At 41.5% G+C, this 18172-nt stretch overlaps 1 protein-coding gene across 1 annotated transcript in view; it reads left to right on the forward strand.

The window, feature by feature from the left end:
• Positions 1–18172, forward strand: part of COL9A1 (collagen, type IX, alpha 1) — a 140607-nt gene that overhangs the window by 11575 nt on the left and 110860 nt on the right. Inside the window, exons 3-6 of the mRNA XM_015412655.1 lie at positions 5578–5651; positions 7270–7347; positions 7544–7676; positions 16948–17344. Of these exons, the coding sequence (XP_015268141.1) occupies positions 5578–5651; positions 7270–7347; positions 7544–7676; positions 16948–17344 (682 nt within the window). The remainder of the gene's footprint in view (positions 1–5577; positions 5652–7269; positions 7348–7543; positions 7677–16947; positions 17345–18172) is intronic.

Here is an 18172-nt window from a genome sequence, read left to right on the forward strand (position 1 = left end):
CCTGGAGACCCCCCAGAATTACAACTGGTCTCTAGACAGCAGAGGTCTGTCTCCCTGCAGAAAATGGCTGCTTTGGAGGGTGGACTCTGTGACATTATACCCAGCTGAGACCTCTCCCTTCCCAAACCCAGCCCTCCTTAGAGTCCACCACAAAATCTCTAGAAATACCTCAGCCTGGCACTGGCAACTTTTGTGAGGCCTGGCCCCAAGGTTCCCTCCCTCCCTCCCTGAAAGGCCAAAAGAGGCCTGGAAAGGGCCCTTCCCCCACCCTTTTACTGACAGAGCCAGTTAGAAGCTCCTCCCTGAACATTCTAATATCTCACAGTTAATGCCTGAAGCAGATCCCTGCAGAGGCCATTTCAAAAGGTTTTTGGGGGAATTCAGCCATCCCTGAAGGGATATTTTTTAGTTTTTGGATTTTTCTACAAACCCAGGAAGTCTACTGATTATGTAGGAAAAGCTGTTGGGGGAGACTGAGCCCCCTGTTGGTGGAAATAAGTATCCACACAGAAAAAAACCCTCTGGAAAATAGAATAAGGATAAGCGGTGACCCGTGATACAACTTGCAAGTTAGGTCATTTAGGAAAGAGATGGTACTGCTTGAAAATCACCCAGTGAATTTCATGTCAGAGTGAGGATTTGAACTTAAGTTTCTCTAATTCTTGTCTAATGGTTTAATTTAATCCACACCAGTCCCTGTATTTGGAATTGGCTAGGTTATAAGTATACAAATGAGTAAACAGGTTGCAAGTTTTAAAGTAGCTTGCAAAACAGGCCTGGGAAAAGGCACACAGAACAAAACTCCCAGGTGTGCTGTTAGGGCCATAGCCTAGGGCCCCCTATAAACTTGTATTAGTTGAGTTTAGGTCCCATTTGTTAAGTATGCAACTCAACAACGAAGTAAGTAACAAAGTGAATCAGCTTTATTTAGAACGAGAACTTCCAAAGATCACACAGCATCAGATGACATGACAACAACACACACAACAACAGTGGAGTATAGCTTCTTTTAAACTCTCCCAGGCTGGGGTAGCCATGCCCTCACATAGTTAACATCCAATCATGTTGTTAAGATAACATCCAATCATTGGTCTTCCCTCCAGCACAGACTCTAGCATTTCATTGGTTACAGATTATGCTTCAGCCAATGGTGTTGTTCCAGATTACAATCCAGTTGAGGTTTGAAGCTTTACATTACATGTCAATGGGAAGACACAACACCATTGAAGCCAGTTTAGGTTTAAATGTGTTGTGACTAACAATCCATTGGTTTTAATGAGTCTTAAGCACAACTTATTTTAGCTGGTGTGGAACCCACATGTATAGTAAAGTTAGACCTGTGTGATTTTTAACCTCATTAGTTCATATTTTTCCTATTTGTACACAGAGATGTCTTGCCATTTTGTTGTCTGGCTGTATAGCAAAATATTATTCCAGCAGTTTAACTGATCAGTAGAGGAGAAGGAAATATATCCCATTTCAGTTAATAGCTCTGTTACCAAAAACTAAATTACTTCATAGCATGTGACTGCATCAAAAGGAATGTCAAACAAACAAATTTATTAAGAACAGTCATAAGACCAGCAAAATAAACCAAAATAGTACAATACCGAGTCTACGACATAGAATCCTTGCAGCCTTAAATACTAAAATACGAAACCGGTCAATTCCGTCATTAATGGCTCGAGTTACAGTACATTCTATGCTTTTTGATAACAATATTTAGCAACATTGCGTGAGACAGAATCATAAGTATCGGCCAATAAGAACTTCATCAAACATTTCTCGGCATTTGTAAGATAATTAGCCAAGGGTTTAAAACGTGAGAGAAGGGGTATCAACAACTGCTGTCTCTCTTCGTTGTACATAGGACAATGAAGTAATATATGGGAGGCCGACTCCACCTGTTCTGACAAATAGGAGCAAATTATCTGGTGCATGGGAGTCCGGGTATATCTACCATAAAGCACTGCTGAGGGTAATGCATCAAGTTGTGCTCTAGTAAATGCCCATCTATGGTTAGGGTTTTTTATGAGTCCAAGGTAAGATGCGGCATTTAAACTTGGTCAAAAGGAATGTCCTATGCTGGGAAACAGAAGAGATCTGTACCACTTGTTGATGTTTTATTTCACACAGCTTCATATGAATCAACACGGACAGCGAGGGAGCAAAGAATGAGGGAATTAGACAGTCCATACAGGAGCACAGCCACCTGAGGCAGCATAAATAAGACAGGAACCCCAGCAAAACTCAATTTAATTTCAGAACAAATTCTCAGTGGAATTAAACTGATGGAAACCATTTCCAGCCTTTGACTGAACTTTCTGATTGTCGTCTTAGCATAGCTTTGTTTATGTGTTGAACTTTTCTCCTTCCACCCCGTCTCTCTTGTTGCTATAAGTGGGATAATAAGAGTGAGTGATGGTTGCAGTTTTCTGCATGCCACTGTTTTGGTCTCTGTTCCCAGCTGTCCCCCTTTTTAAAGGGAAGGCAGAAAGAAGAAAGCGAGACCTGGACTGTGTACTCAGGGTAGTCTTTCAGAGACTTTTAAATGGCTGATAGAGCCATCAGTGCTTGGACTACACCTATTTGTTTTCTGCCCCACTGTTGTCTCTATTCAAATAAGGTTTGTAGATTTTTAAGCCATGCAATCTCCCTCCATCTCCCAGAGAGCAGGATAAAAAATAGATCTGTGAATCCTAGATTACTATAGTTCCCCCAGCATCTCAGTGGAGTGCATCAGGGAGAAAAGAGTGCATTGAAGACTCCATCTCTTCCTTGCTCTGAGCTGTTTCAAGAAGCAAAGAAGATAGGAAGAAGGAGAGTCACGCAACAGCAGGAAAGCCAGATGGTACCTGTCAGAAAGCTATATTCATCCTTTGGGCTGTCAGTTGCCAGCATCTATCATAGAAATAAATACTGTATCTTCTGGTTTGCTAAGAAATGCAAAGTTAGAGGGCATAAACCAAAGTATACCTCTAAAGAGCTCTTATCTATCACAATTTTGTCCCATCTATTATCTACAATTGATGGCCTTTTATTACTTGTTTTTATGAAGTGATTTTTATGGCTTGGTTTTTATGTTGTGGTTGTATGAATTTAATGTTAATTAATTTTAATTTAATTTAATTTTGTGGGCTGCCTCAAACAGCTCTCTGGAAAGGTGGCATATAAATTTGTAAATAAATAAATGTTTGTAAACTCACCTTCTTACATTCCTCTAGAATAATTTTATATTGAATTCTACTAAGACAGTGAATGCCATGAATTACTGTTCTCACCCACGTTCTTACAAACATCTCCACACGGAGGGAGAAAGAATATAGCAGCAGAGAAAGTAATGTAAGTCCTGGTCAGCCAATATCAATAATTTTTCCCAAACCACCCCCTCAAGAGGCAAAAAATAGGCTTCTAAAAAAGTTCTAAAAAGTTCTTCAGGGAGAGCTCTTGTTCCTTTTTCTCCAGTGCTAACAGTTCACTGAATAAAAAAGTAATTTTACACAGTCTTTTCCTCCAAAGCTCTCTAAATGAAACTACAGTACCCGATGTTTTATGCTTCATTCGGAGCATGAGAATCAGGAAATGGTTTGGTCTGACCACATTTTATTGTATTCTGTCTGGACATTAACAGAGAATCCCTTCTCTGTTGTGTACTTTGGAGGGTTCTTCACAGCTAGGCCTTTCTCAAACACTTTGGTTTGGACTGGCACATAATCTGATGCTTTTACTGAATGCCTCCTGCCATTGTATATAACATAGGAATGTCTTTTTCCCCTTTACTTGCAAGGAGGGTCAGCTCTATTACTTCCTTGAAGATTGTTTCAGAGGGTAGCCATGTTGGTCTGTAGAACATTATCTGTTGTGCTGAGTGATGCTAAGCCCAATACCTTCTACATCTCAGTTTTCCCCTAAGGGAAATCTCCAAAAAGGTACTGACTTATCTTCTCCCAGATCCAAGTCCAGATTTCTGTCCACCAAACTACATTAGGCTTTAGAGTTTCATTCTCTCTCCATCTGTACAGACTTATCTGCACATGTATGTTTCCATGTGTTTACAATAAGTCTAACCTAGGTTGTGGTCACACACGCCAGATGAAGTGGAGGGGAAGCGAGGCTATTTTCTCCAGAGGAAGCTGCGGGCATAGCCCGCCACTGCGTGATCAGACACAACTGCGAGTGAGTCGGGGTTGTTGGTTTTTTGCTGTTTGTTTCCAATGCATTTAAACGAGGAATCAATGAATCGCACCTCCGCACTGAGGGCTCCCTTTGGAGTTTGTGATGATGCGCATACAGAGAAGGGGGGAAAAACAATGGCACAGAGTTGGGATGGTCTGATCAGACCATCCTGACGCCATGAGAGCACGCTGGAGCGATCAGACACGGAAAAGTCAGTCAATGGCCTGTCGCAACCCGTTAATTACCGGATTTCCCCCAGTGTCTTTTAACTCCACTTCTGTGGCGGAGCAGAACGGGTTGCCAACCGCTGCGGGGCGCTTCCCAGATGTTGTTTTCTGATCACGCCCTTTAAATCTGCCCAGCATTCGTGCCTATGGTGGGTCTAATTGTGTGTATGATTGCAGCCCTACAGTCTCATTGGCAAGACACTGATTAACCTGCTGGGGTGTATAAAAGCTGATCTTTCCCCCTAGGTAGCCTTAATTTTTTTATAAGATTCAGATTTAAGCAGTGAACCTCCCATATAAATAACCTGCTTCTGTTTGGCAAACATCCTCTGCAGCAGGACTTGCAGCAGATATTGCCTCATTAGGCAGTCAGCGAGAAATGAAAAGTGCCTTTTTCTAGCATCTGAAGTACTGGTACTTATCATGATTAGTGTAGTTGCCAAAACAGACATAATATTCTTGACTTATCTCCAGGCTTTAATTCCATGTTTCTCTCCCATCAACTGTTCCAATGCCTTCTAACTCACTGAGTATCCTTGTTTAACTCAACATTCCTACTTTTATCCCCACCCCTCTCTACTGCTCCATTCACTGTTTTTATAGCCCTTCCAAATTCCTCCTCCTTATCCCCTCAAGAACACGGTAACCTTGTATAGCATCCACCTCCCCTTCTCTGCAGAATTATTAAATCAGCCACTGCAGTTTCATTCCCTACAGACATCCTGCAAGAGGCTGACTCTAGGACATCTTCCCCCATGCTTCATTTGATGGAACCAAAGTTAAACTGTTCAGTGGTCTAGCAACCTAAATACCAGGATAGGGTGTAAAAATGAAGGGCAACAGGTAAGCAATCAAGTATATGTCTAAATGAGAGCAGCCACTGGAAGAGGAGAGAGGGAAGGATCAACTGATTGCATTTAAAATAGACTTTGCCAGTTGAGTTCTCTGCTTCTTTTTGTTATGACACTTATGCATTTAAAGATGAAAGTCTTTGTCAACTTCTCAGGTACATTTTGTTGCATTGGGGACAAAATACAACCATGGAATCTTAAACAGCCTTGCTTGCAAACTGCTTGCTAACAAATCTTTACAATCATTTGCTGTGGTTAAGAGATGAAAGGGGATGACTTTATTTGGAAGTGTTCATTCATGCTGAAGCTGTCTTTTCTTACAGGAAATATCCAGGTTTCTTCTACATGTGCTGTTTTCTGGGGTTTCTGGCATCAGCTACTATTCAAAAGAAGACAAGTAAGAATCTATTTCATTATATTTAGTAAAAATTGTGGCAATCAAAACTATTATCCCATAGTTACCTATATATACAATGGTAAAGTGGTTAGCCATATAACTAGGTTATTAATGAATGAATGATAAATGAGGGATATGACTGTATGGGGAAAATGCCTTTTCATGTTTGTCATTTTAAATGTAAAATTTTATTATTTTATTTTTTCCATGACACTTAAAAAGGGCTAAAATAAAAGTATTACGTTTCTGAAATCAGAGATTAAAAATAGGTATAGTGGCGTGTTTTATTGAGCCAACATCTTTTGGTTAGGAATATGCACATGGAATAGAACTAATGAAGACAGAGTTCTCTGTAGCTTGAAAAACATGCATACTCCTACACTTAACAGAAATTGATCCAGTAAAAGACACTGGTCTGAATCAAAGACAGAGTGAGATGTCCTTAAGCCCAGTAGTTTATCCAGGGCGCTGACTTTCTAATTTTGTAAATCTTATGTTCTCAGAACAGCCTGTCAGCATTATCTTTAGTAAGCTCTATTGGGCAAAGATACTAAATACTTCGTTGTATTAGACAAATAAAATAATTAGAATGGTGATAACCTATGTTCCTCGAGTAAGAGAGGCAGACGTTTTTGATGTATTTCATTATTTAGTCATGGGAGCTGGAAAATGCCATTTAATATCAGTCTTTGTATTGGACAACAGCCCCTTTGTGGGTAGGCAGGGTATCTTGTTTCAAGCTGTACAAGTCTTTCTTTAGGACTCCAGTGATGTTTTCCTACTGGACTTGAAGCTCTGCAGAAATAAGCCAACTTAAACCAATGTTTAGTTTTCCTTTTTTATTCTTTAGGGAGGGGTTAAGAGGTACACGAGTGGGCTGGGATTTGAGTGAACCCTTCAAATGGTGAAATGGCTATTTGTCCTTGCAAAAGACTTTCTGTTAGGCTCTTGTTCACAACCCTGAATGCCTTTACCCTGTAGGGTATGTGATCAAACATGGGAGAGGAAGGAGTGGGAACATCTAAAATATCAAAGGCGAAAGGAGGGAAGCCAAGAGCTTTGAATCCCAACTGTTGGTTGGCCTGAGGTAGACTTGGCACGTGTTTGTTTTGAATTAAGTGTAGATGTTGACTTAGCTAACTAGCTAGCTAGCAATTTTTAAAGGTTTTCCAAACCACTAGAAGTTTCACACTGTAGAACTCTTTATATAAGTCCATGTCTTGGAAGGTGGCTGACTTTCAGAAAAGCAAGGAAAAAAACAGTTATTCACCACTGCTATTCTATACATTTCACAAGAAATCTAACACCATATCCCCTATCCTCTGAACTGTCTGAAATGTGGTTGCAGTGCCTCATTTGTCTTGAGCTGTGGACTTTAGCTGCGGCAGAATATCTTCCCTCTTTCAGATGTGTCTTTGATTAATTTGTCCTTCTGAATCTTTTGCATCCTAATTTAATTAGAAACAAGTGCTGCCTTGGGAATCAGGACAGAAAGCAGTCCTGGGCACCAATAGATCAAGAATGTGGGATTTATTTTTAACAAATAAGTACCATTGCTCTTTGCTGAGTAGCTCACTTCCAAGGAATCAGCTAATGTTGTATCTGATATTCCTTGCAGGGTTTCCACTAACATTCAGTTCCAACACAGAGAATGTTCTTTGCCCAATTAGGAGGACTGGCCAAGATGACTTACCAGGCAAGTATATACTTGCAGCTACAGATGTGATTCTATCAAATAGTTTACTTTATAGCATTTTTAGGTCTTCCTTCTACCAAGCTAGTAGAAATCTCATTTTATTGGGGGGGAAAGCTGCTATTTATAGACCATGTTATCCCACTTACACAATTTCTCAGTCTAAAATTTCCAAATTTACACATTTGTTCCCTTTTAGGATATGATCTGATCTCACAGTTCCAGCTTGATAAAGCAGCTTCCAGAGGTATTATTCGGCGAGTGGTGGGCTCCACAGACTTACAAGTGGCTTACAAGTTAGGCACAAATGTAGACTTCAGGATTCCAACTAGGTAACACATCAAATGACTTTTATTATCCCTTCAAATGTGTGTTTAAATGCATTGTCATCCATTTAGTCAGTTACAAAAACAAATTGTACCCTTGTAGTCAACCATTCTTTCTTCTGCTTCTGTATGAAGCCACCAAGGATCTGCCTGAACCAGCTGTTTTTTTGAGTGATTTAAATTGTACTTGAATGCACAGCAAAAAGCTGGACAGTCTGTGCCCCATACGGTGCTCCAGGTTGTCTCTGTTCTAGTAGCATGATACTCAAGGTGAGCTTGTGCATGCATATTCACTAACCAGAAATGGTATTTAGTTGTGTATATGACATAGCCATCAAGGATCATACACAGTGGATCATCACAAAAATGTTCAGTGAAAGGAGTTCATTCCTGCACTCAGCTACAAGTAATTGCTCAATAGTAACATACTGAGTCATGTGATTCTGGCCTGAATCCAACCACAAATTCTGAAGACTTAAATGAGGGTGGACGTGTCTGCCAGGTCCTCCTCCTTTTCCACTACTGACCCCCTCTATGCTGTATCAAAGGTTCTGCTGACCCCCAGGAACAAAATTTCACAGGTTTCACAACAGGCGGGGGGAATCAGCTGAAATCAGAGCCCCCTCTTAATAAAATTTGTGTCCTTAAGTAGTTGGAACTGTATGGTTGGATACAGGCCACTGAGCATTATTACCTACATTTGAGCCAGCCTTTAGGATTTTATACACCGAAAAGTAATCCCCATGTGATCTACCTTATGCTTGTTTGGGCAGACTTTCCCCATCCAAGCAACATCTGGATGCACATTGTGTCCCCATTCAAACGCTGCCATAATTTTGAGTGTATATTTCCTCTGAGTCACTTTCCATACTGGCCCCAAAGCAAGCTAAATATTACTTAATTTCTTTCCTCCTGCTGCATAGACTCATAACAGCTTTGCACCTCTGAAGTACCTAACATGCATTGATTGCATGAATCAGGAAGAGGAAATTTATTCATGGTATTCTCAGTTTGCAGGCAACCCAACTCTCCCCTCTCTCCCAGCTTGAAACAATTTAATGCAGCAGAATTTTAAGTGCCAACATCTTAATGATTTTTTTCAGTGTTCTAAATTTTATGGTGAAAAATGACCTGTTTTTAAAAAGTGAAATGATACCTTGTATCAGAATATGTTCCTATCCTTCAATGTAAAATGTTTCTATTAGTATTTATAAATCATTTTAAAATATTGTAGAATTTAAAAACTTTTTTTTTGCTACAATTACAATCCTGTGTGAACTAGGAAAAGGACATGGCCACAGTGAAGCACAGCAGGCTATGGCCACAGGCATCCATTCCAGGTACCCAAATTATGACCAATCCCATGAGTGAATCACAAAAGGCCACCTCAGAAGAGAGGGGTATATATTTGATGCAGATTGAATAACCTGTTTGTGAGTAATGCAACCATTCCAAGCACTTGCTAGTAAAGCCGTTACACCTCACTACCCCTACACTATCGTTTATTTATTTAGGAAGCATGTAATTATTTTTAATATTAGATGGGATACAACAACAGCTAGCTATTATGCAGGAAATGTGCTAGCTTTCCTTGGGTTTGGCTGAAAGGACTCACTGTCTTTCCTTGCTTGTTAATAGATTGAATGTAGCTCCATCTGGTGGAGTTACAGTGGTGCTGTTCACAAGTGCAAGTGCTGAAAGAGTCTCCATAGGCTTGTATAGGCCAAATCGATCAACTTTTACATACTGTTGTAATATATACTGTCCACTGCATCTGATTCACCCTTTTCTTGGTCGGGGCAGGGATCATGTCTGTTTAGGGATCAGCTAACATTAGAGAAGTTGCAAAGGTTGGCTGAAATTATCCCCTAATGGATAGCATGAGTTAGAGTCTGAGCTCATGGATACCATTTGTTGTTGTTCAGTTGCACAGTCGAGTCCGACTATTCGTGACCCCATGGACCAGCTCCCACCAGGTCCTCCTGTCTTCCGCCGTCCTCTGAAGTTTGCTCAATTTCATGTTCATTGCATCTATGACACTGTCTAACCATCTCAGAAATAGATGTAAATGTCTTACGTAAAGCACATCTGTTGGGAAGCTAGGCCTTCCCCAAGTGGAAAGCAGTCCTGTGAGGATCTATTACGTAAAGTTATGTATCATTGCTTTTTATGTATCTCTTTCTGTGCTTTATTTTATGTGTTATATACACACACACACACTTGTGTGTGTGTGTGTGTGTATTGTCCAATACCTGCAGTGCAGGGCTCTGGGTGATGTACATAATTCATAAAAACATCGAGATAAAATAATTAAAACATTAATAACATATTCCAAACAAGAAGATGGTGTATATTAAGTGGTCCCATGTCAGACTGCTGGCTGCTTCACGGGCAGGGGAGAGGAGGGCAAAACAGATATGAAAAGCAGCTAGAGCAGAAAGGGTGCCAGCTGTCATGGAGACCATTGCTGTCCTCAACCAAAGGCCCGGCGGGACATCTCTGCCTTATAGAGAAAATATTATAGGGTAAGGGTATAAGAAGCGTCGTCCACTTAGACTTGCACTATGTGAAGAGGAACTTATACAAACCCTTTCACTATGAGTTGGATTAAAAATTCCCCTTTTAATATAAAGGGATATTGTGAATTATTTAGAACTGTTATTTCAGACAAATTCCTGCCTATCAGAAATTATATTCCCTACAAGAGGGGACCCACAACAAAATGTTGCTGGAGCCCGAGCCCTCTACGGCATGGTTGAGGCAGGTGGGGCAGCTGGTGGCTGGCTGGCTTTGGTCGCTCTTCCCGTGTGCCGCTGCTGCCAGTACTGCTTTCTCCTCTCCCTCACCTAACGAAGTTGCGGCTTAAAACAAAAAAAGGGGGGGGAAGCATATGAGGCAAAAAGCTGGCGGGGCAGCCCACCTGGCAGCCGCTCAATGCTCTGTTTGCATGCCCACCGAGCTTAGCCACTCCTCCAGTGCTGCTGCTCCTTTGAATAGAAGCCCGCGATGGCCACTGATGGGGTGCAGGACTCCAGGTGTGGGGGGAGGGGGGGAGAAGAATGGCAGCCCCAGCAGTCTCCCTGCCATCCTTCTGTTTACTGGCAGCCCTGGGGATGGTTCCTGTGGTGATATGGACGGGTCTTGCTGCGGCAGGCCAAGCAGCAGTTGGGATGGGTATTGCCACTGTAGGTTACCTTGTGGCTCCAATGGCTTTTCCTGGCGTTCCTAGTGGTGGAGTGGACAGCAACAGAGACAGCTGCTTTTCCTGCAGCTCAGGAAAGCACGCATGCGCACAGAACAGTTTTACTTTTGGGGGGATTTAAGTATTCCCCCTACACTTTTAAAAACATTTTAGATTTTTCTACACTCCTGGAGATTGCCCCAAGTGTGCAGAAAAACCTCTTTACCCTCCATGTGCCCCAGATCTGCAGAAATAAGTATCTACATGCACAGGAGACCGTTGGCTATTAGATATATGTATTTCAAGCAAATATAGTGGCAATGAAATGTGACAATAGTAGTACAATATAGAAGTACAATATATCTTTTACTTTTATGTTACTAATCCTGAAGAGTTTTTTCCAACAAAGCTTCATAAACTTCTTGGGGGGGAAATTATAGAAGCATTTAGGTGGTTGTTTTAACTTCTGAATTAACTTCAGAAAAATAGTTATGCACACACCATAGAAGAAGAAGAAACTTGATTTATACCCCGCCCTTCACTTGGAGTCTCAGAGCTGCTTACAAACTCCTTTCCCTTCCCCTCCCCACAACAGACACCCTGTGAGGTAGGTGGGGCTGAGAGAGCTCTTTCCAGAACTGTCCTTGAGAGAACAGCTCTGACAGAACTACAGCTTGCCCAAGGTCATCCAGCCAGGTTCAAGTGGAGGAGTGGGGAATCAAACCTGGTTCTCCCAGATTAGAGTCCACACACTTAACCACTACACCAAACTGGCTCTGTAGACAGACAAAAGCCCGCTATTAATACAAATGTTGTTGTTGTTCAGTCGCACAGTCGAGTCCGACTCTTCGCGACCCCATGGATCATCTCCCGCCAGGCCCTCCTGTCTTCCGCCATCCTCTGAAGTTGGCTCAATTTCATGTTCGTTGCATCGATGACACTGTCTAACCATCTCATCCTTTGCTGTCCCCGTCTACTTTGACCTTCAATCTTTCCCAGCATCAGGGTCTTCTCCAGTGAGTGCTCCCTTCTCATTTGGTGGCCAAAGTATTTGAGCTTCAGTTTCATTATCTGGCCTTCCAGGGAACAGTCAGGGTTGATTTCTTTTAGGATTGACTGATTTGATCTTCTTGCTCTGTAAAAAAATCTTTGGAGTACATTTGGGGATTTCCCCCTTGTTCTTGTGCTAAGTTAAGAGCTCACAAAGAATCTTCACTAGAAGGCATATTATGGATGTCAGTTAAGACTTTTGCTAGCAGTTTTAACAGTTTGATGTTTTAAATTTTCTGTTTTTATCTAGTTTTCTGTCTTGAATCCCAGTTGCCCAGGAGAAAGATGGGCTTATAAATAAACAAATAATACCACGAAATGTCAGTCTTGAGCGCCTCTGTTTTTCACAGTGCAATCCCAACAACACTTTCTATTGAATACACCCGACAAGCATCCTGAGTAGACCAGTTTAGGATTTTTCTCTCAACCCTTGTTACTCAGTAATCCATCTCAGAACAGGAAACATTCTGTTACCTAAAGCTAAACCATTAAGGCTGAAATTCTGTCAGTTTCCTGGCTGTAAATTCCATCAAACATGGTGAGCATCATTCATGGGATTAGGCTGTATAGAGGTGTGTTAATTTGAGTGCCCAGGAATAGTTGCAATTCTCTATATCCTCATAGATAGTAGGATCTATTCTGTTATGCGTTAGTTACAAAACAGTAGACTACCCCTGCATCCTTGGATGTATAGACACATTCAAGTAATAGCAGAATCATGTTACCCATATAATTTAGTAATCTGCATCTTGGTTGTTTCCTAGAGTAGAAGACAGTGTCTGTTGTTGAAAAAAAAATGGCTTTAGTTTAAATGCTTAAGTTTGGCTGGACTCCTCTGAGCCTATTCTGTAAGAACAATAGAGATGCATCAGTTCTTAATCTGCTTGAGGTTGGGCTGTTGTCTCTTTAATTAATTGGCAGTGTTCATTAAATTTCTCCAAGAAGACGTAGTTCTTCACTGGGAAATACCAGTGAGAAATGAGGTCCAGGTTTAACAGACAGCGTTTCGCAGTTGAATAATTTATGAAAATTCTGATCAGTCTCACTTTGCTCCTCAGACTCTGGACAAACCTGCCTGTGTCTTTTAACCTCAAATAAATGATGAGATTTGTGTTATTTATGGCTGTAGTGAGTGACAGCAAGTTCTGTAGAAACACTTTTTCTGGATTTTGAGCTTTCATTCTTTAAAGAAAGTCCTTTGTTGAATGGAACTTTTCTTTGTGCAAATCCAGGGACGTGCAGGGTAGCCGCTCAGTCAGAAGTAACCTTGCTGCTGCCCACAGTATTCTGACCAATGAAAGAAAAGGCATTGGGGTAACTGACAAGCACTGGGTACTTATTTATAAATATTTATAATAAAATTCAAATTCATTAATATTAATATTTAATACAATTCAATAACTTCAGACTTATGAGGCTACATGTATTTAGGTTCTGTCTGGTCTGCACTGATCCATCCCTATGTACCCCCTTTCTACCTAGGGGCCTGGAGTAAGCACTGAGTAAAGGGGTATGTTCAGAATCCCTGGATCTATGAGGTGATAACTGCTATAATCTTTGTGTGTGGAATTGGGCAATATAAAAGTTGAGTCCAAGACAGTGTTTCCTCTAAGCTGTGCATGTGAGCAGCCGCTCATTAACACAGGAAGCCCCGCTCAGCAGCAATCTGGAGCCACACAGGGTCTTACTGTGCCCATTGCCCATTTTAAGATTATAGCAGTAATATTCTGCTCAGGATGTGAACTGCTCTGCTCAGTAGGGGGGAAAATTAGAGGGAACATTGGTCCAAGAGGGTTCAAAGTCTGGGTGGGAGGTCGCAATCTATGTACAAAGCTGGGAGGTGGGAGGTCGCAATCTATGTACAAAGCTGGCCTCAACTGTTTTCATGCTTCACCAGGATTAATGAAACACTCTTGCACTTGTAGCTGATTTTGAAATGCCAGATTCTAAACATTCTAATGCAGCGAAAAGATTATGAGGCAGTAATTGTAGCACTGGCACTATGATGAAAAAGTCTAGCACGCAAAACACTGCCTTCTTTGGCAAACCTCCTTTGTGGAATGAAGCAAATTTCAATTATTATTCAGTGCTTCTGATTTGCATATTTCCAAGGAAACCTTGGAAATTAATGTAAGAATAAAAACTAGGAGATTATCTGTTTTGTTCCAGTGATTTTCCCATCCCCAATGAATAATGTAAAATGAATTCTTTGTCACTAATATGCTTTCCCCCCCAGTGAGAGACAACATATAACATGGAAGTTATTTTATTGAAATTAAGCTTGATTTCTTGGGGAATGAAATTGAAGGGCCACTTTACACCACTGTTTCCATGCAGGTGACTGAAGATCCTGCCTTACCACCTTACCACTATGTCAGCCTTGGGAGAGGATGGTTGTGTGCCTTCTGCTGACTTACACAGGAGCCAGTCCACACTGGCTTGTGGAATGGCCACTGGTGGTGGTGGAAAGTGCTGTCTAGTCACAGCTGACTTATGGTGACCCCACAGGGTTTTCAATGCAAGAGATATTCATAGGTGGTTTGCCATTGCCTGCCCCTGCACCATGACCCTGTATTCCTTGGAGATCTCCCATCCAAACACTAGCCATGACTGACCGTGCTTTGCTTCCAGGTTCCAATGAGAATCGGGCAAGCCTGGGCTACCCAGGTCAGGGCGGAATGGCCACTGCAAACATTTAAAAAGCAACAGTTGCGGTTCCAGGTCATATTCGGGATGGAGAGGCTTGGCCCGCCTTATACTGCCCCGTCCCAAATGACCACTCACATACAGTTTCTTTGGAAATTAGGTGGATAAAACTGGCCACAACTTTATTGATTACAGCTGTTATAGGCATTGGCACAGCATGGGTCCACTGGATCCGCCCCTTCGGCTGCCCCTTCTGCCGGCCGAGGTATCCGTTACCCAGCCAGCCGGCATGGGTAGAGACTGCGGGATGGCAGGTTGCCAGGGTTCACCTGGACGCCTGCCCCTGTGTGAACTCCCCTGCCACCTGGTGATGAGGTCCATCGCTGTTAGTCCTTGCGCTTGCCTGCTCCCTTCAGCCCTCACACCAAGACCCTTACCGGGGTCCCCACCTCCGGAAAATGGCATGCAGGCCGTTTTCCGCCAAACGGATCCGGCCCCATGCTGTCACCGCCACAAGAGCAGGACCAACCACTTGGTCCTGCTCCCGCCAACGCCTCTACAGCTGTAGCCAAGAGAGGAGAGAATAACGTATCCCCTGTAGCCATATATCCATACCCCATGCTGACAGGGGCACACCATCTGCCCGGAACAAGGCCTCCAACCTGTGGGAGATGGCCTGGGGAGGGAGGAGAAGCGCCTACCTTCCCGCCACTCACCTGGCCCCAACTCCCTCTCGGTCTGGCGACTGGCCAGCCTCCTCCTCCCCCGCCCGGCCCCACAAATGGCGGGCCTCACCTACCCGGACCCTTTTTGCTTGCAGTACTGCACCAGTACTGCTGCCTCATCTGAATGTTGAATGTGCCGGCAAGGAAGCCCATGATTACTTTATTATATAGGGATATACATAGAATTTAGTCGGTTAGGCTTTTATTTTTTGGTTCCTGCTGTACACTGGAAAGGTTGTGTGAAACCCTCCATAGCCACACATCTCACAGATATGTTGACTGTCATAGCCCCTTTCAAGTGTTACATTCTTGGTATTGTGGCTGTGTTTACAGAATGAATGCTCTAAATGCAATCCTCCCAATATGTATGATCACCATTTCTTCTGAAAGGGTTGTGTGGATTTTGTGTATCAGGCATCAGGTTAATTTGAGGCCTGGAATGTGTGTTCAAAGCTGGAATATATGTGCATGACTGCATGTTTTGAGAGAATTGTGCACAGTACCTACATTCCATACGTCCACACAAACATAATGACTGAAAAGTGCTCATGTCTTGACAGAAGCTGCTGCACAGAATAGCTGTGAAGGTGAACTTGGACCCCAACAAGTTTCTTGAACGAAGGGTGCATTATAAATGTAATTTGCAACTCAACCTACATTTACTGCACCCATACTAAGCTAACTAAAGTGTGCTGAGAAGGGATGCTGTACATGTCAGTTGAAGAGCAGTACTGGTAAAGATGTTAAAACCTATAGTGGAGTAATGAATTCAGTCCATGACTTCACTGTCAGCAGATGTATAGATTTCATGAGGAAGCAACTGTGACACTGCCATTTCAGTGTCAACAGCATCTTTCCTGGTGATGCTCACTCAACTACAAATATTATGGTAATTTTAATAGGTCTATCATTGTAATTTTTGTCAGCACTATCACCAATGTTTTGTTTGCATTACTTTACACTCATGCCATTGCCAATTAAACATTTTACATAGTACTATAAACACATCTAAAATCCAAGCAAGTAGGAAAATTAATTTTAAAATACCAAACAGTAAATTTAAAAAGAACCAACTAAAATAATCTGCAGAGTTAAATCTGGTAGTTTGAATGGTGAAGAAATAAGAATATGTGGGTTAGTTCTTTTGATGGATTAAGAAATCCATTCAAGTAAAGTTACTGTTTTCTTCTGATTTTAAGGCATGGTGATCAAATCAAGTACAGATTCCTGTTAAGATGAGATTGCTGGAGTGGGTCTTTGATGCAGTCAGGAGGAACTTTACAGCCCTTGACTTTATAGCTGATAATATATAGGGCACAAAGCAGGTGTAAATATGATCACACTTGCCTAAAGATGCTGTTATAGGTCAACACGCTTACAAGATTGCTTTGATTTAATACTCAGCACTGGTTTGTTGTTGGTTGAAAATCTCTAAGTTTAAGGCCTTGTCTTGGAGTTATTTGTGGCATATAAAGTTAATGTTGTTGAGCTTTCAGTTCAGTAAGTGAACTTTCAGCCAGTAGGATACTTGAACTAATGGTACTCTGGGCACCCAAAACTACCAGTGCACAGATGGTATGTTGAGGTAGTGGTCTCATTTTGTCTCTGATGTGACAATTTATCCAAAACAGCTAATAACTAACAACATCAAGCCTGCATTATTTCCACCCTACAGGTCTTTATATCCTAATGGATTGCCTGATGAGTACTCCATTCTAACTACTTTTCGGATGGCTGGAAACACTCTGCAGAAGTACTGGAGCTTTTGGCAAGTTCTGGACTCTTCTGGAAAAGAACAAGTTGGATTGAAGTTTAACGGACAAGCCAAGTCTCTTGAATATTCGTACAGAGGAACTGATGGAAGTCTCCAGACAGCAGTATTTTTGGATTTGCCCTATTTGTTTGATTCCCAATGGCACAAGGTCATGATCGGTATACAAAAAAGCACTATCACTCTTTATGTTGACTGCATTATGATACAAACTCTAAGTATAAGGCCACGGGGAAAGATCAACACTGATGGCTTTACCATGCTTGGAAAACTGAAAAATAATCCTCAGATATCAGTTCCGGTAAGTTTTAAATGTTTACTTTTGCAGGTAAAGTGCTCGCTTTGCTGCATTGTGTTATATTTTGGTTCAAGTAGAGCAGTAAGAAATGCATCTGTGGCTTTGATCTTATGGCAAATAATTATTATCTCTTAACAAGCTTTAACCACCAAAATCTCTTTATACTGAACTTCTGTAAATTTGCTTGTACTAAACCTTTCAAGAATCATGTATATGCTAAAAAAAAATCTAGGGGGAGAGCATTTAAAATGTAAGTTGAGAATAGATGCTGGCTTTATTGTATTGCTGATGATTTAAATATAATTCTTATCATGATTCGATACTAAGCACAATTAACAGCTTTACAAATTAACAATGAACATGACCAGCGTTGAATTGTATTATAGCAAAGCAGTTTATCAAAACTAATTATGAGTTCAGTGACATGCAACATCCAACCAAATGAAAGGGCTGGCCACAATTTTATTTGTTTTATTTGTAGTCCACTGTACTCCAAAACTTCATCATAGAAATAATATCTAAGAATGCTAAAAAGGTAAATCTACAATATGGTCTCTTGTTCATATGAAATGATGCATTTTAAGATCTACTGCTGTATTTGGAAGATTAACTCTTATGAATCTTTAGAAACAGCACAAGCACCCAGCTTATGACGCTGTAATACACATGCAAAATTTCTTTGTATGAAAAAAATTGCCACTGAATAATTCTGCTCATGTTGACTTTTGAAGGCTTTTCTGCTGTGCTCCTCTGCCAAGAAAGCTGGACCACAGCTGTGACACTGTGACAAACTTATTTATTTTCAGAGATGAATTGTGATTGGTGTGAAGT

This window comes from Gekko japonicus, unplaced genomic scaffold (genome assembly GCF_001447785.1).
Source record: "Gekko japonicus isolate JY-2015 unplaced genomic scaffold, Gekko_japonicus_V1.1 scaffold806, whole genome shotgun sequence".
Classification (NCBI taxonomy): Eukaryota; Metazoa; Chordata; class Lepidosauria; order Squamata; family Gekkonidae; genus Gekko; species Gekko japonicus.